The following is a 17,447-nucleotide window of genomic DNA, read 5'->3' on the forward strand; positions in this document are numbered from 1 at the left end:
AGAAAGACCAAGAGCTTTAATGCCTTCTGAGGACATACATTTGTCAGTTCAAGACAATTGAATAAACTCTTTTGAAGTCTTCATTCTTAACCTACCTCATGGCATCGTGTCAGGAAGCATCACCATGGAGTTTGAATACTAGGCAAATATTTCAGAATAATTTAATCCTTAGGTGACATACCTGGGAGATAGACCTCCATGGAAGTAGTACATTTCAAGTGTTGTTCATTGTGAGACACACCAGGCAGTTCTGCCTTAACATCTTTGTGCTTTTGGTTTGAGACCATGCACAGGACCCATTATTCCCCAGCCACTGTGGCCTTTGGGCCAGAATAGCTCCATGGAAGACCTTCCTGTTAGCAGTCCCTTGGTAGACAGCAAAGGAAAGCTGTCTGGCAACAAATCCTAGCAAGCCGAGCTAGTTTAACTGGTCAAGCTTTTCTTTTTTTTTTTTTTTTACCTGCAGTACCAGGCTTTAATTGTCTGAAAATCCCAAATCATTGTAAGCAGAGCCAAGAGGAAACAGATACCCAACTCCAGCAGTTCTAGGGTATATCCCTGGAACTGCTTTCCAAAAGTAAATAATAATTTCAGCTGTAAAGCACAAGTCAGCTGCAAGTCAGTGATCAAGGTAAACTGTTCTGTTATCTGCTTTTCTTGGTGACAAGTCATCGTGTGGCTGTTAGTTCTAAAGAGAACAGCACTGAGCACAGTCACACACGTTTTCCATTGATTGGTTGATAGGAAAAATTGATTGTGTGTGTGCTATACGGTGACTGTACATAGCTCTGTGTACAGCATCACGCTGGTTTCTCTCGCAATTTACCTATTCATCAAGTGTAAATGGCTGCTGTTTGCTGCAGCCGGGGCTGTGGGAATCAGTGAGTAAACCCTCTGTGGAATAAACCCCAGGCAGTTTGCAAACAGCCAGAGCTTCCAGCTCCTGGCTGAACTGAAGAATCGCAAGTGTGAAACGCACTGCGAAAACATTTTTGCCAGTGAAATGTGTGTTGTCCTGGTGGGAAGAAGGGCTCAGAGAAATTGCTTCTCTGCAGTTCAGAGCGTGTGGGTGTCTGGTCCCCACACAGTTTGCTAGAGATGCCTGCAGACTCTGCCTGCTGCAAAAGAGATTTTGCTCTTTAGGTACTCGAAAACTCTTGGGTGCTTTATGCTGTAACACCAAATGTTCCACATAACCTGCCACGTGTATATCAAAATAGGGAAAACTTAAGCCCTGCGATTTAAATGTGTGCACTGTTTACACCAGAGCACTGGGAAACATTGCTGAGTTCAGGGGGATGGAGGAAAGGTGCTGAGGGCAAGTTGGAGGCTCTTGGATGTCAGTATTCCTGTATTGGTTTATGATGACTTTCTGCAGGTGTCTGAAAGCAAACACTGAAGTTACAGAAAGCAATAGGTTAAAATCATGTTCTTCTAAATCCATTTGAATGTTTTGAGGTTTTAAAAGCTGGTGTCAGTTAAGGAGAAAAATGAATTTGTGGCAAAGACTTGGAGTCAGGAGGTTGAGGCTTGTTCCTGGCTCTGCAGTGCATTTCCCATGTGACTGTGAAAGTCACAAAATCCTTTTGTTGCAGTTTCCTATTCCTAGTGCAGGGATGGGAGTCTTTTTAGAGGCATGGTACCATTTTTACAATTAACGAAGCATTAGTACCTTACATCCAAGATCTCTGGTGGAAATTCTAGCACCTAAAAACAATTTACAAAGTCAGCACAGATTTTAGGTTTCTTGAAGAGCCTGTTTAATTTTGGTTACTTTGAGTAGCATGTTCAAAACAAAACCTGGGGGGAATCTTTGGGTATTGCATATATTCCTCCCATTATACTGATCTTCACTGTAAATGGCTTTTTGAGGTAGTTTTGAGGTGCTAGTTCAGCCTCATCTCCTTTTTAATATACTTGTAAAAAAATGCTTGTAAATGTGTTCATTTGCAATTCAACTGTGTTGCTCTTTTTCTCTGCTGAATTCATTTCCTTGGTGCTTTAAAGGACTTCATTGTACAGGACAGTTGTCACTGAGGATGGGAAGTGTCACTCAGAGTAGAAGCTGATAGCAATAAAATTACTGTGTTCCTGTAGATTCACTTGAGTGCCAACTCCCATTTCTGACCTGTCACATAATTGGGACCCGCCCTGACCTGTGTAGGTGGGTGACCACCAACACAGCTCATTACAGCTGTCAGGTTGCATTTTCTTGGTGAGGCTGTTACCGGAGGGAGGTAAATGTGTCCTGCAGTAGAGAAGCAGGAGGAGAGAATTCTTGCTCCTTTTCACCCTTTCTTTTCATTTTCTGCCATTACTCCCCATTTTCCTTGCTTTCTGACTGTCATGTTATATACTGTTGGGGATAAGAGTAAAATGGTTTTCATTCACAGCAGGGAGAAGGGAAGGATGCTTTGTCAAGATTAAATACTTGTGGAAGTAGAAGTATTAAATTTTGGGATTCAACAGGCCTGACACCTCAGCTTTGTGCTTTGTTCCAATATCCTTTCTGTGTATTCAGAACGAATACTTGGAGGCATAGGAAGCCAGGCTGCCCATCTGCCAAATAAGGTTGAACTTGCTGTATCAAGAGGTACCTTGTTAATGGAAGGATTGCATTTCTTCAGGGTCTATAAAGCATTTAAAGGTCGTTGAACTAAAGACACGTAAATGCAGCTGTTGCCAAGATGAATTGACTTGTGCTACCGGAACAATGAATCCATTGAGGACCTCTGAAACCAAGATTTTTGTTACAAATTTTGAATCACAGAAATGCTAGGATGTGGTGGGGAAAAATACAGATGTTCACGGGGAGGGTGTGGAGTTTTCTCCCAATTTAATTTCTTTTGTTTTGCCTCTCTGCTTACAGATTCTCACAAACACAAAGATAAACACAAAGACCGAGAACACCGGCACAAGGAGCACAAGAAGGACAAGGAAAAAGACCGGGAAAAGTCCAAGCACAGTAATAGGTGAGGAAAAAGTGGATGAAGTCTTCATAGGCTAAAACACCATTGAATATGCAGTCTTACAAGCATTACTCTGATAATAAATGAATATGGAATTGCTACATTTTGAGTGTGGTTTTGCAAGTGTAGGTGCTTTAAGCCTGATTTTTGTCATTGCCTGCATTTCCATGTGGGTGGCTGAAGCTGTGTATCTTGGAAATGTGAGCTGATACTAATGTATAAAAGATTATTGTTGGTTAGAGTTGTTAAAGGTGTAGAACACTACCTCAGCCTCCCCTTCATGCAGATTGGTGGGTTTTGTTCATAATCTTTTGTGTGTGGTTCCAGTTGTTTGTCAGAAATGTAGAGTTCTCTTCATGCTGGTATAAACCCCCACTGCTTTAGCATAGTGAGACCCCCATGTGGGCTCCTAAGCCTTCTCCTAATTAGAAGTGTCTGGAAAGATAGTTCCCCAGCGTGATGGTGGTGTCTTTGCCTGTCACCACAGTGGCTGAATATCCCAGCTGTGTGAGGCAGCACTGGGAAACTGCTGGGTTAGATAGATCTCAAAGGATTGTGTGCTGTTTTGTCCAATGTGATTTATGCACTACTCTGCCACTGGATGGGGAAGGTGTTTGATGCCAGGTCACCCACACTGATGTGATGGCCTGTAGCTCTTGAGCTGCTGAATTCCTTGGTCCAGTTGCTCCCTAGCCTGGGCTGTGAGCTGCAGGAACCAGGATGTGGAGGTCTGTGTGATGATTTGGTGTGGTGGAGCATGGGGCAAATACGTCACAGCTAGGGTGTTACTCAGGGAAATTTTCCTTGTTGTAAGTCCTGACACACAAGTGTCACGGAGCCTAAATTGCCACCAGAACTTGGAAAAATGAGTCCCTGGAAGGAAAGATTCTGGTGTGACACTTGGTGAATGACAGATAGTGTTTATGCTGTGGGCAAGTGAGTGTACTAAGTAATTGCTGTGCAACTGTGATAGCTCTGTCCAAAAAGGAACAAAAAGTTTGTATTAACAACGATTTCTATTAAAAAGAAGCATGAAAAGGAGAGAGTCTGTTCAGAGAAGTGGGTTTGTTTTATTGGGCACCCTCTTGATTTGGATTTTCTGTGATCTTATGAGAAGTTACACAAGCCTACTGTTCCATAATGTGTCTTTGATTGGGGAAAACCCCTAGGCCAAATAACTGCATTTGCAGGCTCTCACAACAAGGATGAAATGCTTTGGACATGTTCTTTGCCTTTGTTCACACATCTGTATTGCCTTGATTTCTAGTTTTCATTTTCCTGATCATCATGCACCCTAAAACTGACTGCCTCACATGTCCAAATGTTCATTGCTTTGCTTGAAAAACCATTCTCCTGAAATCTTAGCAGAGCACATTCTTTTGTAAGGAGTAATGTAAGCACTGTCTTTAAATTCCCAAATTCATTAATGCTTTGACTTCATTTGTGTAGGAGTTGGAAATGGTCAGCATGTTTTTAACTGGAAAAACTAATTATGGCTCATAACTTGTAGCTGACTTAGCAAACAATAAATACCAAAACAGTGGAAAGAAGGTAGAATGGCTGTGATGTTTTGAGGTGTAGCTCAGGAGGTGACATGTAATCATGCCTTATCTTGAAGTACTGCCTTCCTCCCAACTATGTTGTTTTGAAATCCCTCTGGGAAAGGTATCATGTTTTTGAGGCACTGTGCCTAGTGCTCCCAGTTGTTTTCATGGCTCTGTTAAGTGCTTGTGTGTCCTGTGAGCACAGTATCTGCTGCATCCTGGGGTCCCAAAACAATGTCCCTCCTGTGGGTGGCATGACTGAGTGCATGCATGTGCAGGGGGTTTGTTCCAGGCATTTTTGGGGAGAGATTACACAATAATGCTCTGCTCCTCAAGTTCCTTCACAAGGGAAGGCTTCACTCTCCCAGACTGACTGCACACTGCCTTTCTAAGCTGCCACCTTAAAAAATGAATGTATTATAGTGCTGAATCTTGAGATTTGGTTTCGGAGCTGGTTCTCTGGGAAGTTAACATACACGAATGTGCCTGTGATCCTGTTGGGATCACTCCTTTAGGAGTGCTCCAGAATCTTCACTATCCCATTCATGCTCGGTCATGTACAGGGTATGTGGATGCTTGCTGTGTAAAAACAGCAGACTTGTAACAGAACTTCATAGAAATAGTTGAAATTTAAACATTTCTTCCCTAAATGCTTTCATTCAGCTGTCACCCATGCAGTTCTGTAAATGTAAGTTGCTGTGAGAATGAGATTTTAGGTGACCACTGTTTTGAAGGATAAAAAAACCTGTCTGTTTCTCCTTTGACAATGAGAAACAAGTGAAAAAGAGCTATGAATCTAGTAGAAATTAAAGAAAAATTCTCCAGGACACAAGAACAGGGTGGGTGGCTTTCAATGGTTTTTACCTGTATGAAGAATTTTTAAAGCACTTGATAAAAGGCTGTAAATTAATCCTTTGAAAAAGTTTATCTTAGATGTATCAAATTGCATGTAAATCTTCACAAAATCCATTCTGTATTTCAGAAAATCTGCTGTGTTACTGCAAAAGCTGTGCTGTATCTTTAGTAGTTCTCAAAAGAGGTTGAATGGTACTTTAGCAGAAATTGAAGCCATTGTTTTCTGGGAGACTTGGATTGGTACCTCAGTGACATTTTATCTGTGGTGTGTGAAGAGCCCCTGATTGCATTCTGAGAAGCACAGTGCACACTGGGCACAGTTAAGAGCAGTGTGTGGTTGTGTTTGAAGCAGATCGTTTTTGTGTCTGTAATAGTTTGACAGTTTCATTTCCTGTCCTGTACTTAAAAAAAAGCTTTTAAAATAAAACCTGCATCAAGAAGACAGAACAATTCCAATGCAGGAGAATAAATGTTTCCTCTATCCAGACTTTGAAGGATCTAAACTGCCAAGATAAGTCTCTGAAATACCTAAAATAGACAATTTTGATTTCATATGACAGAAGTGTGTGGAATGGTATGTAGAACTTCTTAATTTTGGTTCTTGCTTTCTTCCTCTCCCACTCACAAGATGACACTTCTGTGTCTTAACCACTCATTTACAGCTGTAGTAAACTGAGAGAGAACATTTGTGTGCCTCAGACCTCCCCATCACCCCTCGAAGAAAGAAAATGCAAAGCCCAGTGAAGAACAGTCTGTATCAAGAAATAAATCCACATCACTATCCAACTGAGTGTGGGTTTTTTGCTCATTTTCTCAGACCCATACTTCCTGGTCTCCAAACAAAAATCTAATACACATCCATTAAATATAAATGTCAGTGGTTATAAAAATAAAATTAAACAAATCCCATGTGGCAGTAGGTTTCTGATCTGTGGGAGTTGAGTGTTTCAGAGAAGTAGACCACATAAAATAATGGAATAACAGGTCCTTTGAAGCCAAGCCTTGTTAGAGAGCGGGTTGGAAGTGTTGGCAGTAACAGGTGTGCCTGTGCCAGCTGTCCTGGGCTCTCTGCAGGGAGAGTGGGCTGCCAGGAGCCTGAGGAGGGCAGGGCTGGCTGTGACAGGGGATGGGAGCAGAGAGGCTGCTCTGCAGCGCTGAGCCCTGCTGTCAGCCTGACAAGCACCGGAGCCGCAGGAAGAAAATCTTCTGTCAGATTGCATATTTCCTCCATTTACTAAATCTCTTGTGATCACAGCTTGGGATGAACCGAAGCTTGGAACACAGAAAGGATTCACAGACCTGATCTTCACTGGCATCTTCTAATTTTATGCTTTTGCTAGGAAAAACACAGATTCTGGGCATTTGCTAGCCATGGATGAAGATGAATTTTATTTCCGATTTCTTGCACGCCTCCTCTGGTTTATTATGTGATTCTGATCTACTTTGAATGGTGTGTGTTGGGGGCAGGAAGAGGCAGGGATACCTGATGTAGGAGTAAAGGCAATTAAAAAAAAAATAGCACACTTGCTGTTTGCAAGGACGGTTGGGTTTGTTTTTCTACTCCATTTCAGTGCACAGTTCACCTTGAGCAGTTTTCTAATGTGGCACTGCCTTCCAGTAGTGAAAATTTTTTGCTTTTTATTTAGTAGTCTACCTAATTCTCACTTGTCCATGGAAAGCATGTGCTAAGCATGATCCTCATTTCAATGTGTGAATATCATTCTCATTCCTAAAATTTTTATCAGCCGTTGATTAGTCCAGCTTTTTATCTTGTTCCTCTTGCTGAAGGCTTGATCTGTTATCTATGAAAAGACTCCTTTCACCACTAGGAAGAATGGTTTCAGGTTGTTTTATTTCATTGCCAGAAACCCAGCAAAACCTTTGGGGCTCACGTGTTCATTCCCTGTAATTCCATATGATAACCCTCTAACAGCATAATATCCTGCAAGCCAGCTGAAATCCTGTCCTTCCCTGGGGTGCTGTTGCTTTGGAAGTGCTCCCTGCACAGGCAGCTCTCCCTTGGTGCGCATTAGCCTGGATGTGATCACAGGTTTCCATTAATACTGTATTGCGTCAAACGAGGCACGGGCTGTGTCACCTGTGCCCTGTCCCCATCGTGGTTTTAGGCTGCACTGAAATCACAACTCCCTGTTATTTTACGCTTCAGTTGTGCTGCAGCAGCTCCCGAGGAGGCACAGCTCCGATGGCAACCGGCGCTGGCACTCGCTTGTGGCAGATTCCCTGTCACGAGCTAATTACAGCAGAGAGAGGAAATAAGAGACACTTTAGATAAAGCATCCTTCCCAGCTTGTGGTTTTGAAGCTGGAATGGAAAGGGCCTGGGAAGGGATTATTAACGTACATAAATGGCACCTGAAGAACGCAGTGTTAAATTACTGCGAAGCTGTTGCAGTTTGAAGGAGGAAGCTGTGATCTGCACATCTGCTGTTCTTTGGAAACACTTTCCACTTGTGACTTTCCCATGTGATCTCAGCCTGAGCAGCTGCTGCCAGGTGCCTGGGCTCCCTTCCTCTCCCTCTCCTCTCTCCTGCAGGCATTCTCATTGGGAAATATATCCATGCTTACAAGGGAAATGGCTTCTTCTGATGCATTTTCTGCTTCATGTGCTTCAGCCTGAGCTCTCCACAGCCTTTGGCTGTCCTTGTTTACACTAAAACTGTAAATGGAAGACAGCAAGCAAGCTGGCACAAAGGATGGAGTGCTTCAGGAGATGAGTGTACTCACCTGGCCTTTGTCTGAACTAAGCCAGTAGTATCATGATACACCTGTAGATGATGTAATCCCTTGTTCTGCCTGTGTTCATGTAGTCTCCTGCTGCACTTGGTTACCTTAAAAAAACACCAACACTGCAGGTTTGTCAGCATTAAACATCTTCAAGAGGCATAACTCTTGAGTTCTGTTGCAGTGATGCAACTGCAGTGGTTTTGGTGAGAAGGAAGATTACTTTGTCAGCAGAGCTGGGTATGAGCAATTGTTATGATCCACTTGTCCTGTTTTCAGGCTAGCTTCCCCTGGAGCTTCCCTCTATCTTATGGGGGTTTTGCTGTCCTATTTCCATGACTCCAGGCTGGCTTGTTGGCAGTGAGGTATGTGCAGGAAAGGTAACAAAGGATTCACAGAGCTCTGAACAATGAATTCAAGATAAAATTAGCAGTGTGCATGTGATCTTGAGACCATTTTGCTTGGTTTCTTTAAAGAAAAGTTGATTTTTTTTCTTCCAGTTTTGAATTGACCAGGAAGATAGGCTTCTGATCTTTAAATTGTTCCCAGTCCCACCTAATAATAGCTTTGGGATTGTCTGAAATAGCTTTCTGATAGAAGGCTGAAACTCCATCTTCAGGGTAAGGATGGCATCCTGTTGCCTTCTCTTTTCTTTTGAGATGAGTGTGGTGGTTAAATTGTGTTCCCTGTAGGCTCACATGTGTATCTGAGCCAAGTGAAAGACCAAAGCAGCTCAGCTTGACTGCAGTTAATATGCGAGCAACTTGCTTTGCTTTGGGAGAAAAAAGAAGTTCCTTTTCTAAGGATTGTTGCTTGAGGCCTTTGTTATCAGCTCATTTCCAAGGGAGGTTTTCTGGGAGATGGAGATTTCCATCCCTCTAAGAGAAGAGAGGCATGAGCCTTCCTTGATGCACATGTCAGAAGTTCTGTGCTGAGCTGTGGAAGAGCTGTGGTCCAGTGTCTGGAAACAGGGCTGGCAAGCAGGCTACTTACAAATAAGGGAAAGAAATTTATGCTCTCTTTTAACATTGGAGTGAAAAGTACACGATATCAGATTTTTATCTAGGGAATTCCTCCCAGTCACCAGGAACAGCAGCAAGCAGGACCTCAGGGCCAAACCACCAGTGCTGATCTTTGGAAAATGAAGCTGCAGAGTGAAATTGGAGACAGAGTTTCCTTAGGTTATCTGAGCCCACATTGCTTGGCTGAGAAATTACTGCTCATTGCAGAGCAAAGGGGAAGGATAGTCTTGTGATAAAAAAATTAAATTAAGACCAGCAACTAAGACTGAGTCAGGAAGTCAGACTTCTTGATTCTGGCTCTAATGCTGAAAAATCTGAGAAACGACACTGAAAAATTGAGATTAGATTGCACGACAGCTTTTCAATGCTGGCCACTTACTGTCTTTCAAGAAGGATGTCATTTGAGCTTCTACTCGAACAAGCCTAAGTTTTTAGAGGTTTTAGCACTTTTTTTAATTCCAGCTGTAGTCTGCAAGCATTCAGCACACACAAATATTGTCTCTGCCTCTCTAGACCAATGGGATTTTGTTTCTGTTTCAATCTTAGCTTTACTGATCTAGTTTGTCATCCACTAGTTTGCTTTTAATTGTGCTTTGTGTACATCCCAGGTCTCTTCCTGTCATGTACTGAAAGCTAGTTGCTTTTGGCTGTTAGTGAGATTGAGTATGGTGCTTTGGAACACCAAATTGTTTCTCTTTTTTGGTCTTTTGTGGTTTTATTTTTGCTGTTCCAAACTCCCAAGCAACAGCCACTGCCATGAACTTTACCTCAGTGCACTAACTCCAGTGGCTGCAGTGTGTACCACACTTAAGAGATCCAAATTAATGTCTGAGTAAAACATGCTATTTCAGGTAGGATTTAAATATCAAATAAGAGTAAGAAGGAGTCAGAAAATAAATACAAGTAGACTTGCAAAGAACAAAATGGGTCTGAGCCTTGTGTGTTATGATTTTTTTTTTTTCTGTACATTTGAATTGTAGAATCACAAAATGGTTTGGGTTGAAAGGGACCTTAAGGCTCATCTCATTCCATGCCCTGCCATGGGCAGGGACACCTTCCACCAGTCAAGGTGGTCCAAGCCCTGTCCAACCTGGCCTTGAATACAGGGATGGGGCATCCACAACTTGGATTGATATAGGAAGGTTGAATATTGATTATTGATATTGAATGTTGTTAGTATTATGAGTATTGGTTTAAATTCATGCAGGTTGAGCTACCTCTTAAATTGTCAACCTTAAATCTTTGCCAAATGGGGTACCTGGCATGCAGATACCAGTGCAGGATACCAACTCAGAATTTCCAAACCTTCCTGAGTTTAAAAATTATTAGTAATGTGTGGGGTTTATGCTTTCAGATAGTCAGTGAATCTGATGGGAGCAAAGGAAAATTAAATAGGTATCTTGAGCTTGGAATGCTGATGAATAAACAGAGTACAGAAGCTGGGATGAGAGATCAGAGCAGGAGCAGCAGGCATGTTGTGGATTTCCAGGATCCAGTGTCAGGATGTTCCGTGTCTGTTCTCGCATGGCCTGAGCACACTGTACATAACATGATCTGCTGGGTAAGAATAGTCTGCAGTTGCTGAGCCTGCTCACAGGCAACATGTGGTGCTGTGTGTCTAACTACAAGCATTTCTAGAGTGCCTGTTGCCTTTTGATGTTCAGATAGGCCTTCACTGCTTTGTATGAAGAGGTTGCTAGAGAGTTAAAATGAAACTGGTTTCTCTGGCTCCTCATCTCTTGGTGTCACACAGCATGTGAATATACTGATTTCCTTCAGAGATGGATTTTCATGCTTTAGCTGCTTGAGCTTGGATGGCTGGTGTGTGTTTATTCAATTTATTCAATGTATATTTATTGGAGTGTTATTATTCAAGCTATTCTGGGCTTGAATTATTCAGACCTTTGGCAGGTTCACATGCATTTGTCCACACTGGTGTCTGCAGTTGTAAGCTGGGTGTGGGTTGGTGTATTTGTGACTGTGATTGCCTTGCTCCTAATCACACACAGACTGTGGGAACTGGTTAATGTGCTGCTTGCTCTCTGTAGCCATAAACCTTTTTGCAGTCTGTTTCTGTGATAGAAAGAAATCCCAAAGAATCTGTAATTTTTAAAAATTGTGCTCTTGCCCAGCATTCCCAGCTTGTTTTGCAGGGCTATGTTCACCCAGATTGGTTTGGGCTTGCACCTGAGTGTTGAAATAACTGAAATAAGGAAAGTGCCTTTTTCTAGTAAAGCTTTGTAGTGCATTTTGAAATCCCGAGGAGAAGCACAGTGTGTCCCAGAGAACAGCAGTGATGGGAGTCAAGGGCTGAGAAGGGAGAGTGTGAGCAGCCAGCATGAGAAGGGCAGCTTGGTTAGTGCCTAGCCTTGCTGATTTACACCATGCCTTTGACTTGCTAAAGCCCTGGGTGACCTCAGGGAGTCCACACAACCTTATAAGTGTGTATTGAAGGCTTGTAGAATTGCCAGGCTTGTTGCTTGGCTTCCACACCACTGCTGCTAATCCTTGTGGCCAGTTCTTGATGTTTCTATTCTGAGTCTCCTGAGAGTATTGCCTCACTTTTGGCTTCAAGGTTTGTCATTCCATGAGAAACCTCATTTTCATTTGAAAACAGCCACGTGTCTTTCTAGATGATAAAAAAAACTTGAAAATGTGATACAAATTTATCCTGATGTCTCAGAAATCAGAAGTGGGTAGAAACAGAATAATAAAGGTTGATTTTCTTCTCCTTGTACGCATTTTCTCCTGTGTTCTGACTAAAGATTCTAGGTATTGAAATTCTCAATGCTGCTATTCATAACACCAGAGTAGTTACAGACCAGACTCTCACTTGGAAACACCTTTGTTGGGTTCTTGCCCCACACGATGGGGCTGTTCCAGCAGAGCTGAGCTGGCTCTGGCGGCATCAACAGCTCCAGCTGAGGGACTGCAGCATTATTCCTGCCTTTTCTGTTTGACTTTGCATAAACACAAGGACATCACATATCCTGTTTGCTCTGGTTTTCCCATCTGTTTGGGAATAATAGAGATCAGCGCTTTTCTCTTTAAGTTCCAGAGATGAGAGCTGCTACAATGACAAACTGTTGTCTGAGCAAAAGCTGACACGGGCATTGACGGGGCTGGCGGCTCTGTTCCAGTGACCTTTTATGTGGACTAGGAAAAAGAGGAAAAGCAGAGACAGTGGAAATTCATCCTAAAGTGTTGAGCTTTAAGTGTAGCAGCTGTGGATTTCCTCAGCAATCCAGGCTGATGGGTTTCCTGAAGAGGAGGCTTGGCAACTGGGATTTTGTGGTATCCCTCCTGTTCTTCTTCCTCTCAAGGAGAATGGGTCATGCCTGACAGGAGACTGTGGTGGATCTTCCTGTTAAGGTGATCCCTTATTTTTTAGGGTTTGTAATCATCAAAACCTGTGACTCTTTACCACTGGAAATTGTATTAGTCAAATCTCCTTGTGTTCTCCTCTGCAAACACACTCTCTTGTCTTGCAGTGAGCACAAAGATTCCTCGGAAAAGAAACACAAAGACAAGGAGAAAACCAAACACAAAGATGGCAGCTCAGAGAAACACAAAGACAAACACAAAGATAAAGACAAGGAGAAGAGAAAGGAAGAGAAGGTGGGTGTCTCCTGTGGGAGAGACAAGAGGATGGTTCTGGCTTATAATACTGAATAGAACAAACTCAGTGGGTTAGATGTAGCTTGTACTTCTGAGTTTTTATCAGCTTGGAGAGAATTATCCCAATGCTAACCCAGACACTTTTTTTGTGGAGTGGTAGTTATGAACTCATAAGGGCTTTATCTGCAGGAATGTGAATAGAAACAGTTCCACTGTGGAGCTATGTCCACTGGCTCCACATTTTCTCCCCTTACATTTCACTTTGCCAAGCTTGGGTTCAGAGACAAGGGAGAAAAATCAGTCATCTCACATTCAGTCCATGCAAGAACAAACTGTATACTTAATTCCAATTTGCTGAGGAAATTGGAGGGCCAAAAAGTACTGAATTGATGAAGACTTGCAGAAAATGTTGCCTCTCTGTCATGTAGGTCACTAAGGACTACAGGAGACGGAGATAGTCACAGTTCCTTCTGCAAGTTAAATACTCTGGGTTGTATGTTGGAAAATGCTAATCAGCTCCTACTTTTTATGTTTTTCAGATGAAGTCATCCTCTGGTGACATAAAAATAAAGAAGGAAAAGGAAAATGGTTTCTCCAGGTAAGAAATCAGGTCTATGATTTGAGACTGCAGTTTGACTTTTCATAGGTGCTCAGTGTTTGAATCCTCTCACTTGGTCTTGAGAAACAATTGGGGCACTCTTAAGCCCTTCAGAAGATATGTTCTTCTCAGTTATGAGAATGGGTAGATCTGCTTACCCAGTAACTGGACATGGGAGCTGTGGAATACCTGGTGTCTGCCTGCACATGCTGAGTTTGTCTAAGTACTCAGGGGCTGGATTCTGCTGAGGACAGACTGAACTATGGGAACACTGGGAGCTGGATTTGAGAGAGAGCCTCTGTTGTAAAATTGGAACTTGAACCCTGCAGACAGTCTGCTGGAGACAGGACCCAGCAAAGCCAGTCCAGATTGTCTCTGTGTCTCTCCTGTGTTGTGACTGCAGCCTGAAGCCTTTGCAGAGGAGTTACAAGAGTGACGTGTAAAATTAGAAGTACCTTAGGAAATGCATAGATGTCCTACTCTAGTACTAAATTCCTGCTTATAATAGAACCTCCTGGGCTTGAGTGTTGTATCAGTCATTGCTAAGTAGTCTTATTAAAAATCTGAAGTGAGCAATTGATACAAGAGTACTTTTTCTTAATAGTCAACCAAGATCTCTTGTGACTTGTTTACAATCTAGCCATTGGTTATTTTTAAGGCGCTGAATCCAGTCCACTGACTTACTGAAGGTGTGTGGTATGGTGGATGCATGCATCCACATCTGTTAGTCAAGAACAGCGCTTAGTTCATGAATTCTTTCAGTTTGTGAGCCCACATAAAAATCAAAACAAAGAAAATCTTTCCCGTCTTACCACGTTCTGTGGATACAGAGGTGATGGGAGAAGACACCTACCTGGCCCATGCCTTTTAGGTATTCTTTATTTGTTTTGAGTTTGCCCTTTTGACATGAGTTCTTCCATCTGTTTCATTTCCCTGCTCTTATTTAAAAATGCAGAGGAAGGAGCGAGGCTTGGTGCAGGGCAGAGGCGCCATCTCCAGGCCCTTTGGGGAATACTCTGGGAGTGCAAGGCAGTGACATTCAGGTGTTTCATGGTGGAGCAGACAGTTCATAACTCTCTCTAGCCTCTGCTGTTCAGCAGAATGGCATGATGTGCTAATCTCACCAGGGATGTTTGATGCTCTCATATTGATATAACTGATCCTCATTAGGTCCATGAGCATTTTGTCATGTGTTTGGGAAAAGACTGGAGGAGCCATTGCATTTGTGCCTTCTTCAGGGCCAAGTGCTGGCTAAGAGTAAAGTAATTATTTTCTTTTTTTTTTTTTTTTTTTTTTTGCTGCTGAAATATTCTTTTACGAATTCTGCAGAGAAAAATGTCCTCACTCAGATGGTTTTGATTTTCTTCCTTAAGGCTTGGTACCATGAGCAGCATTACTGTCTTGGAAACAATGCAAGTCAAGGTTCAGCTTGGTCATACAGCTCCTTTCTTTTCACAGACTCACACTTTATTTCTTCCATTAAAAACCTTGTGCAATGATTCAGTGTTAAAATAGCTAAAATTCCTAGTGACTTTACACACTGTAGTTCTGCATTTCTGCCTGAAAGGGAGAATATATTAAGTGGGACAATTACCTTTTTTTTCCATAGATGTTTTTCAACTGTCTCTGTGCTGCAGACTCGTGTCTTAGTCAATTCCAGGCGATGCAACAGAAATGGCTTCTAGAGGAGCTTGTTTGTATCTCCCCTGAGCTGCATCTTCCAGCACTGCAGTGGCTTTATAGCTGTGAAGGAGCAAACTGCTTGTTCTGCTTCATGGACACACTGCCAGCTAACGTGAGACTCCCTAATGTCTCCTGCTGACTGTGGTCTACAAAGCTGAATGCTGCTTGTTTTAACTCCTACTTCATCTGATTGCAAAATCCCCATCTTGGCTTGGAAACTGAGTCAGTTTGATGAATTGTAGAAATTGTTGGTGGGACATGAATAAGGAAGCCCAGGATGGATTCAAAATGTAATTTTGGACTCTTTGAGACATCTTTTTCTTTATGAAGATCAGTGAAATGCTTCTCTGAAATACAGAAATAATGAGTTTGTCTAACAGAATAGTGTCTCTTGCACTCATACTCTATTTTTTTTCTTTTTGCTAGTGTCTTGGGACATTATGGCTGAAAACATTGAGCCTAACTTTGTGGTCTGTTGAAAGGGACAGGATTGTTTGCTTCCTCCGGTTTGGACAGTGAAAAGAGACCGATCTGTTTAACTTTGCCAAATCTTTGTTTCCTTTTCTGGTTTTCACATGCCTCAATATTTAGTTGGCAAAATGTTCCAGGGAATAGCTTTCAAATCTTTGTTTAGTTGATAATCTTTTTCTGTCTTAGAAGGCTCAATAAGGATATTGAGTCGAAACTAAATAACATCCTGCATTTGAGTCCACACAGGCAGTTCAGTTTTTAAGTATATTTGAAAGTGCTGGAAGCTACAGTTGTTTTTACTCAAAACCTCAGAGAAACAAAATGAACTTTGAGCTGTTGAAATTGAACTTGATGTTTCTTGAGAAATGGCAAATGTGTAGACATTGAATTACTCTCCTTACAGTCTGTGAGTATTCAGAAAATGACACATCTCAAGCCTTTGCTGTCTTGTGATGGCAGCACGTTCCATGGAAGACGTGCCCATTTTGCAGATGATTATTTCTTAAAACTTAGCTGTTGCTGGTTTCCAAGAAACTTCATCTTTGAAAGTAGAACTGTTTCTTTGCTTCTTTTTGCAGTCCACCACGTATTAAGGATGAACCAGATGATGATGGATTTTATGCATCTCCTAAAGAGGACTCCAAACCCCTGAAGAGACCTCGAGAGGATGATGAGTAAGTAGCATGGGTGCTGGTGACTTGGATGTTTGCCTTTAGTTTTAAAAGGAGAACATTGAGGGAGCAGGTGGAATTTCAAGTGATCAGCAGAGACTTCTTGAGATGGGTACTGGAGGTCTGAGACCGGACTCCCTATGCTGTTACAAGTTCTCTGAGCAGGGCAGGGATAGTATTTGTGCTGTGCAAGGCAAAATGCCACTGCCTGCTTCTGCAGATGGTGCTGTGAAATGTTGCAGAACTAGTAAATAAAAAAGAAAAACCACAGAAGGCAGGTAAAGACTGATGAAGACTGTAAAACAGAAATGTGAGCACGTGAGGTATTAACGTAGCTAAGTGGCTGCACTGGTGTCTGTTGGGCAAGGAAGTGACTGCACAAGAGGTAGAAAATGCACTGTCAGCCTGTTTGGAGGCAGGTGGAGGTTTCCCTGCACTGCCTGGCGTGGTTTGCCTGGAGTCTCACTGTGTCACAAGTTATGCTGAGGCTTGTTGTCTCCCAGAGAAACACCCATGATGTTTTCCTGATGCAGGAACCCACTGAAATACAAACTCAGTTCCATTTCACTGGGATCTGCTGCTGTGCACATCCAGCTCTTCAGGGTAGTTTGTCCTTGTTAGCAGGCAGGAGTTAAAGGCTTGGGAGGGTGTCACCATGGTGGCACTCCATCCTATGGGTCTCATTTCCAAGAGACATGGGTGGGACATCTTTTGTGTAATCACTTGCTGCCTTCTGCTAGGTTTGTATGACTTCCCCTCTCACATCTGCAATGGAAAGATTAAGGATTGGGGTCTTCCTGTACGTTAGGGAGTGTTTTGTCTGCATGGAGAATAGTGACAGTAAGGTTGAGTGCCTGTGGATGAGCATCAAGGGGAAGGCTGGTAAGGCAGATAATCCTGCTGGGAGCCTGTTCCAGACCACCCAACCAGGATGAAGAGGTGGATGAACTATGCTTTGAGTGGCAGGCTGACGTTTCACCACTGCCAGCCCTTGTTCTTGTGAGAGACTTTAACCTGCTGGATACCTACTGGAAACTCAACCCAGGAGAGAGGAGGCAGGCTGGGAGGTTCCTGGAGTGTGTGGAAAAGAACTTTCTGTCTCAGCTGGTAAGGACAGCTGTGGCCTTACAGGGGTAGTACCCCACTGGACCTGCTGTCTACAAACAGAAGGGCAGGTGGGAGAAGTGGTAGTTGGAGGCTGTTGTGGCATCAATGGGCTGAGACCACCAGCATTGATGTTCAACAAGACCAAGTGTCACTTCTGACACTTTGATC

General features: G+C 42.7%; 1 protein-coding gene across 2 annotated transcripts in view; it reads left to right on the top strand.

The window, feature by feature from the left end:
* Positions 1-17,447, top strand: part of TOP1 (DNA topoisomerase I) — a 65,844-nt gene that overhangs the window by 26,081 nt on the left and 22,316 nt on the right. The window contains exons 3-6 of one of the 2 annotated variants that reach the window (XM_059862336.1): positions 2,870-2,972; positions 12,623-12,749; positions 13,289-13,347; positions 16,080-16,175. In XM_059862336.1, coding sequence (XP_059718319.1) covers positions 2,870-2,972; positions 12,623-12,749; positions 13,289-13,347; positions 16,080-16,175 — 385 coding nt within the window. The remainder of the gene's footprint in view (positions 1-2,869; positions 2,973-12,622; positions 12,750-13,288; positions 13,348-16,079; positions 16,176-17,447) is intronic. The other variant, XM_059862337.1, reaches the window with a different exon arrangement.

Source organism: Haemorhous mexicanus, chromosome 18 (assembly GCF_027477595.1).
Source record: "Haemorhous mexicanus isolate bHaeMex1 chromosome 18, bHaeMex1.pri, whole genome shotgun sequence".
NCBI classification, from domain to species: Eukaryota; Metazoa; Chordata; class Aves; order Passeriformes; family Fringillidae; genus Haemorhous; species Haemorhous mexicanus.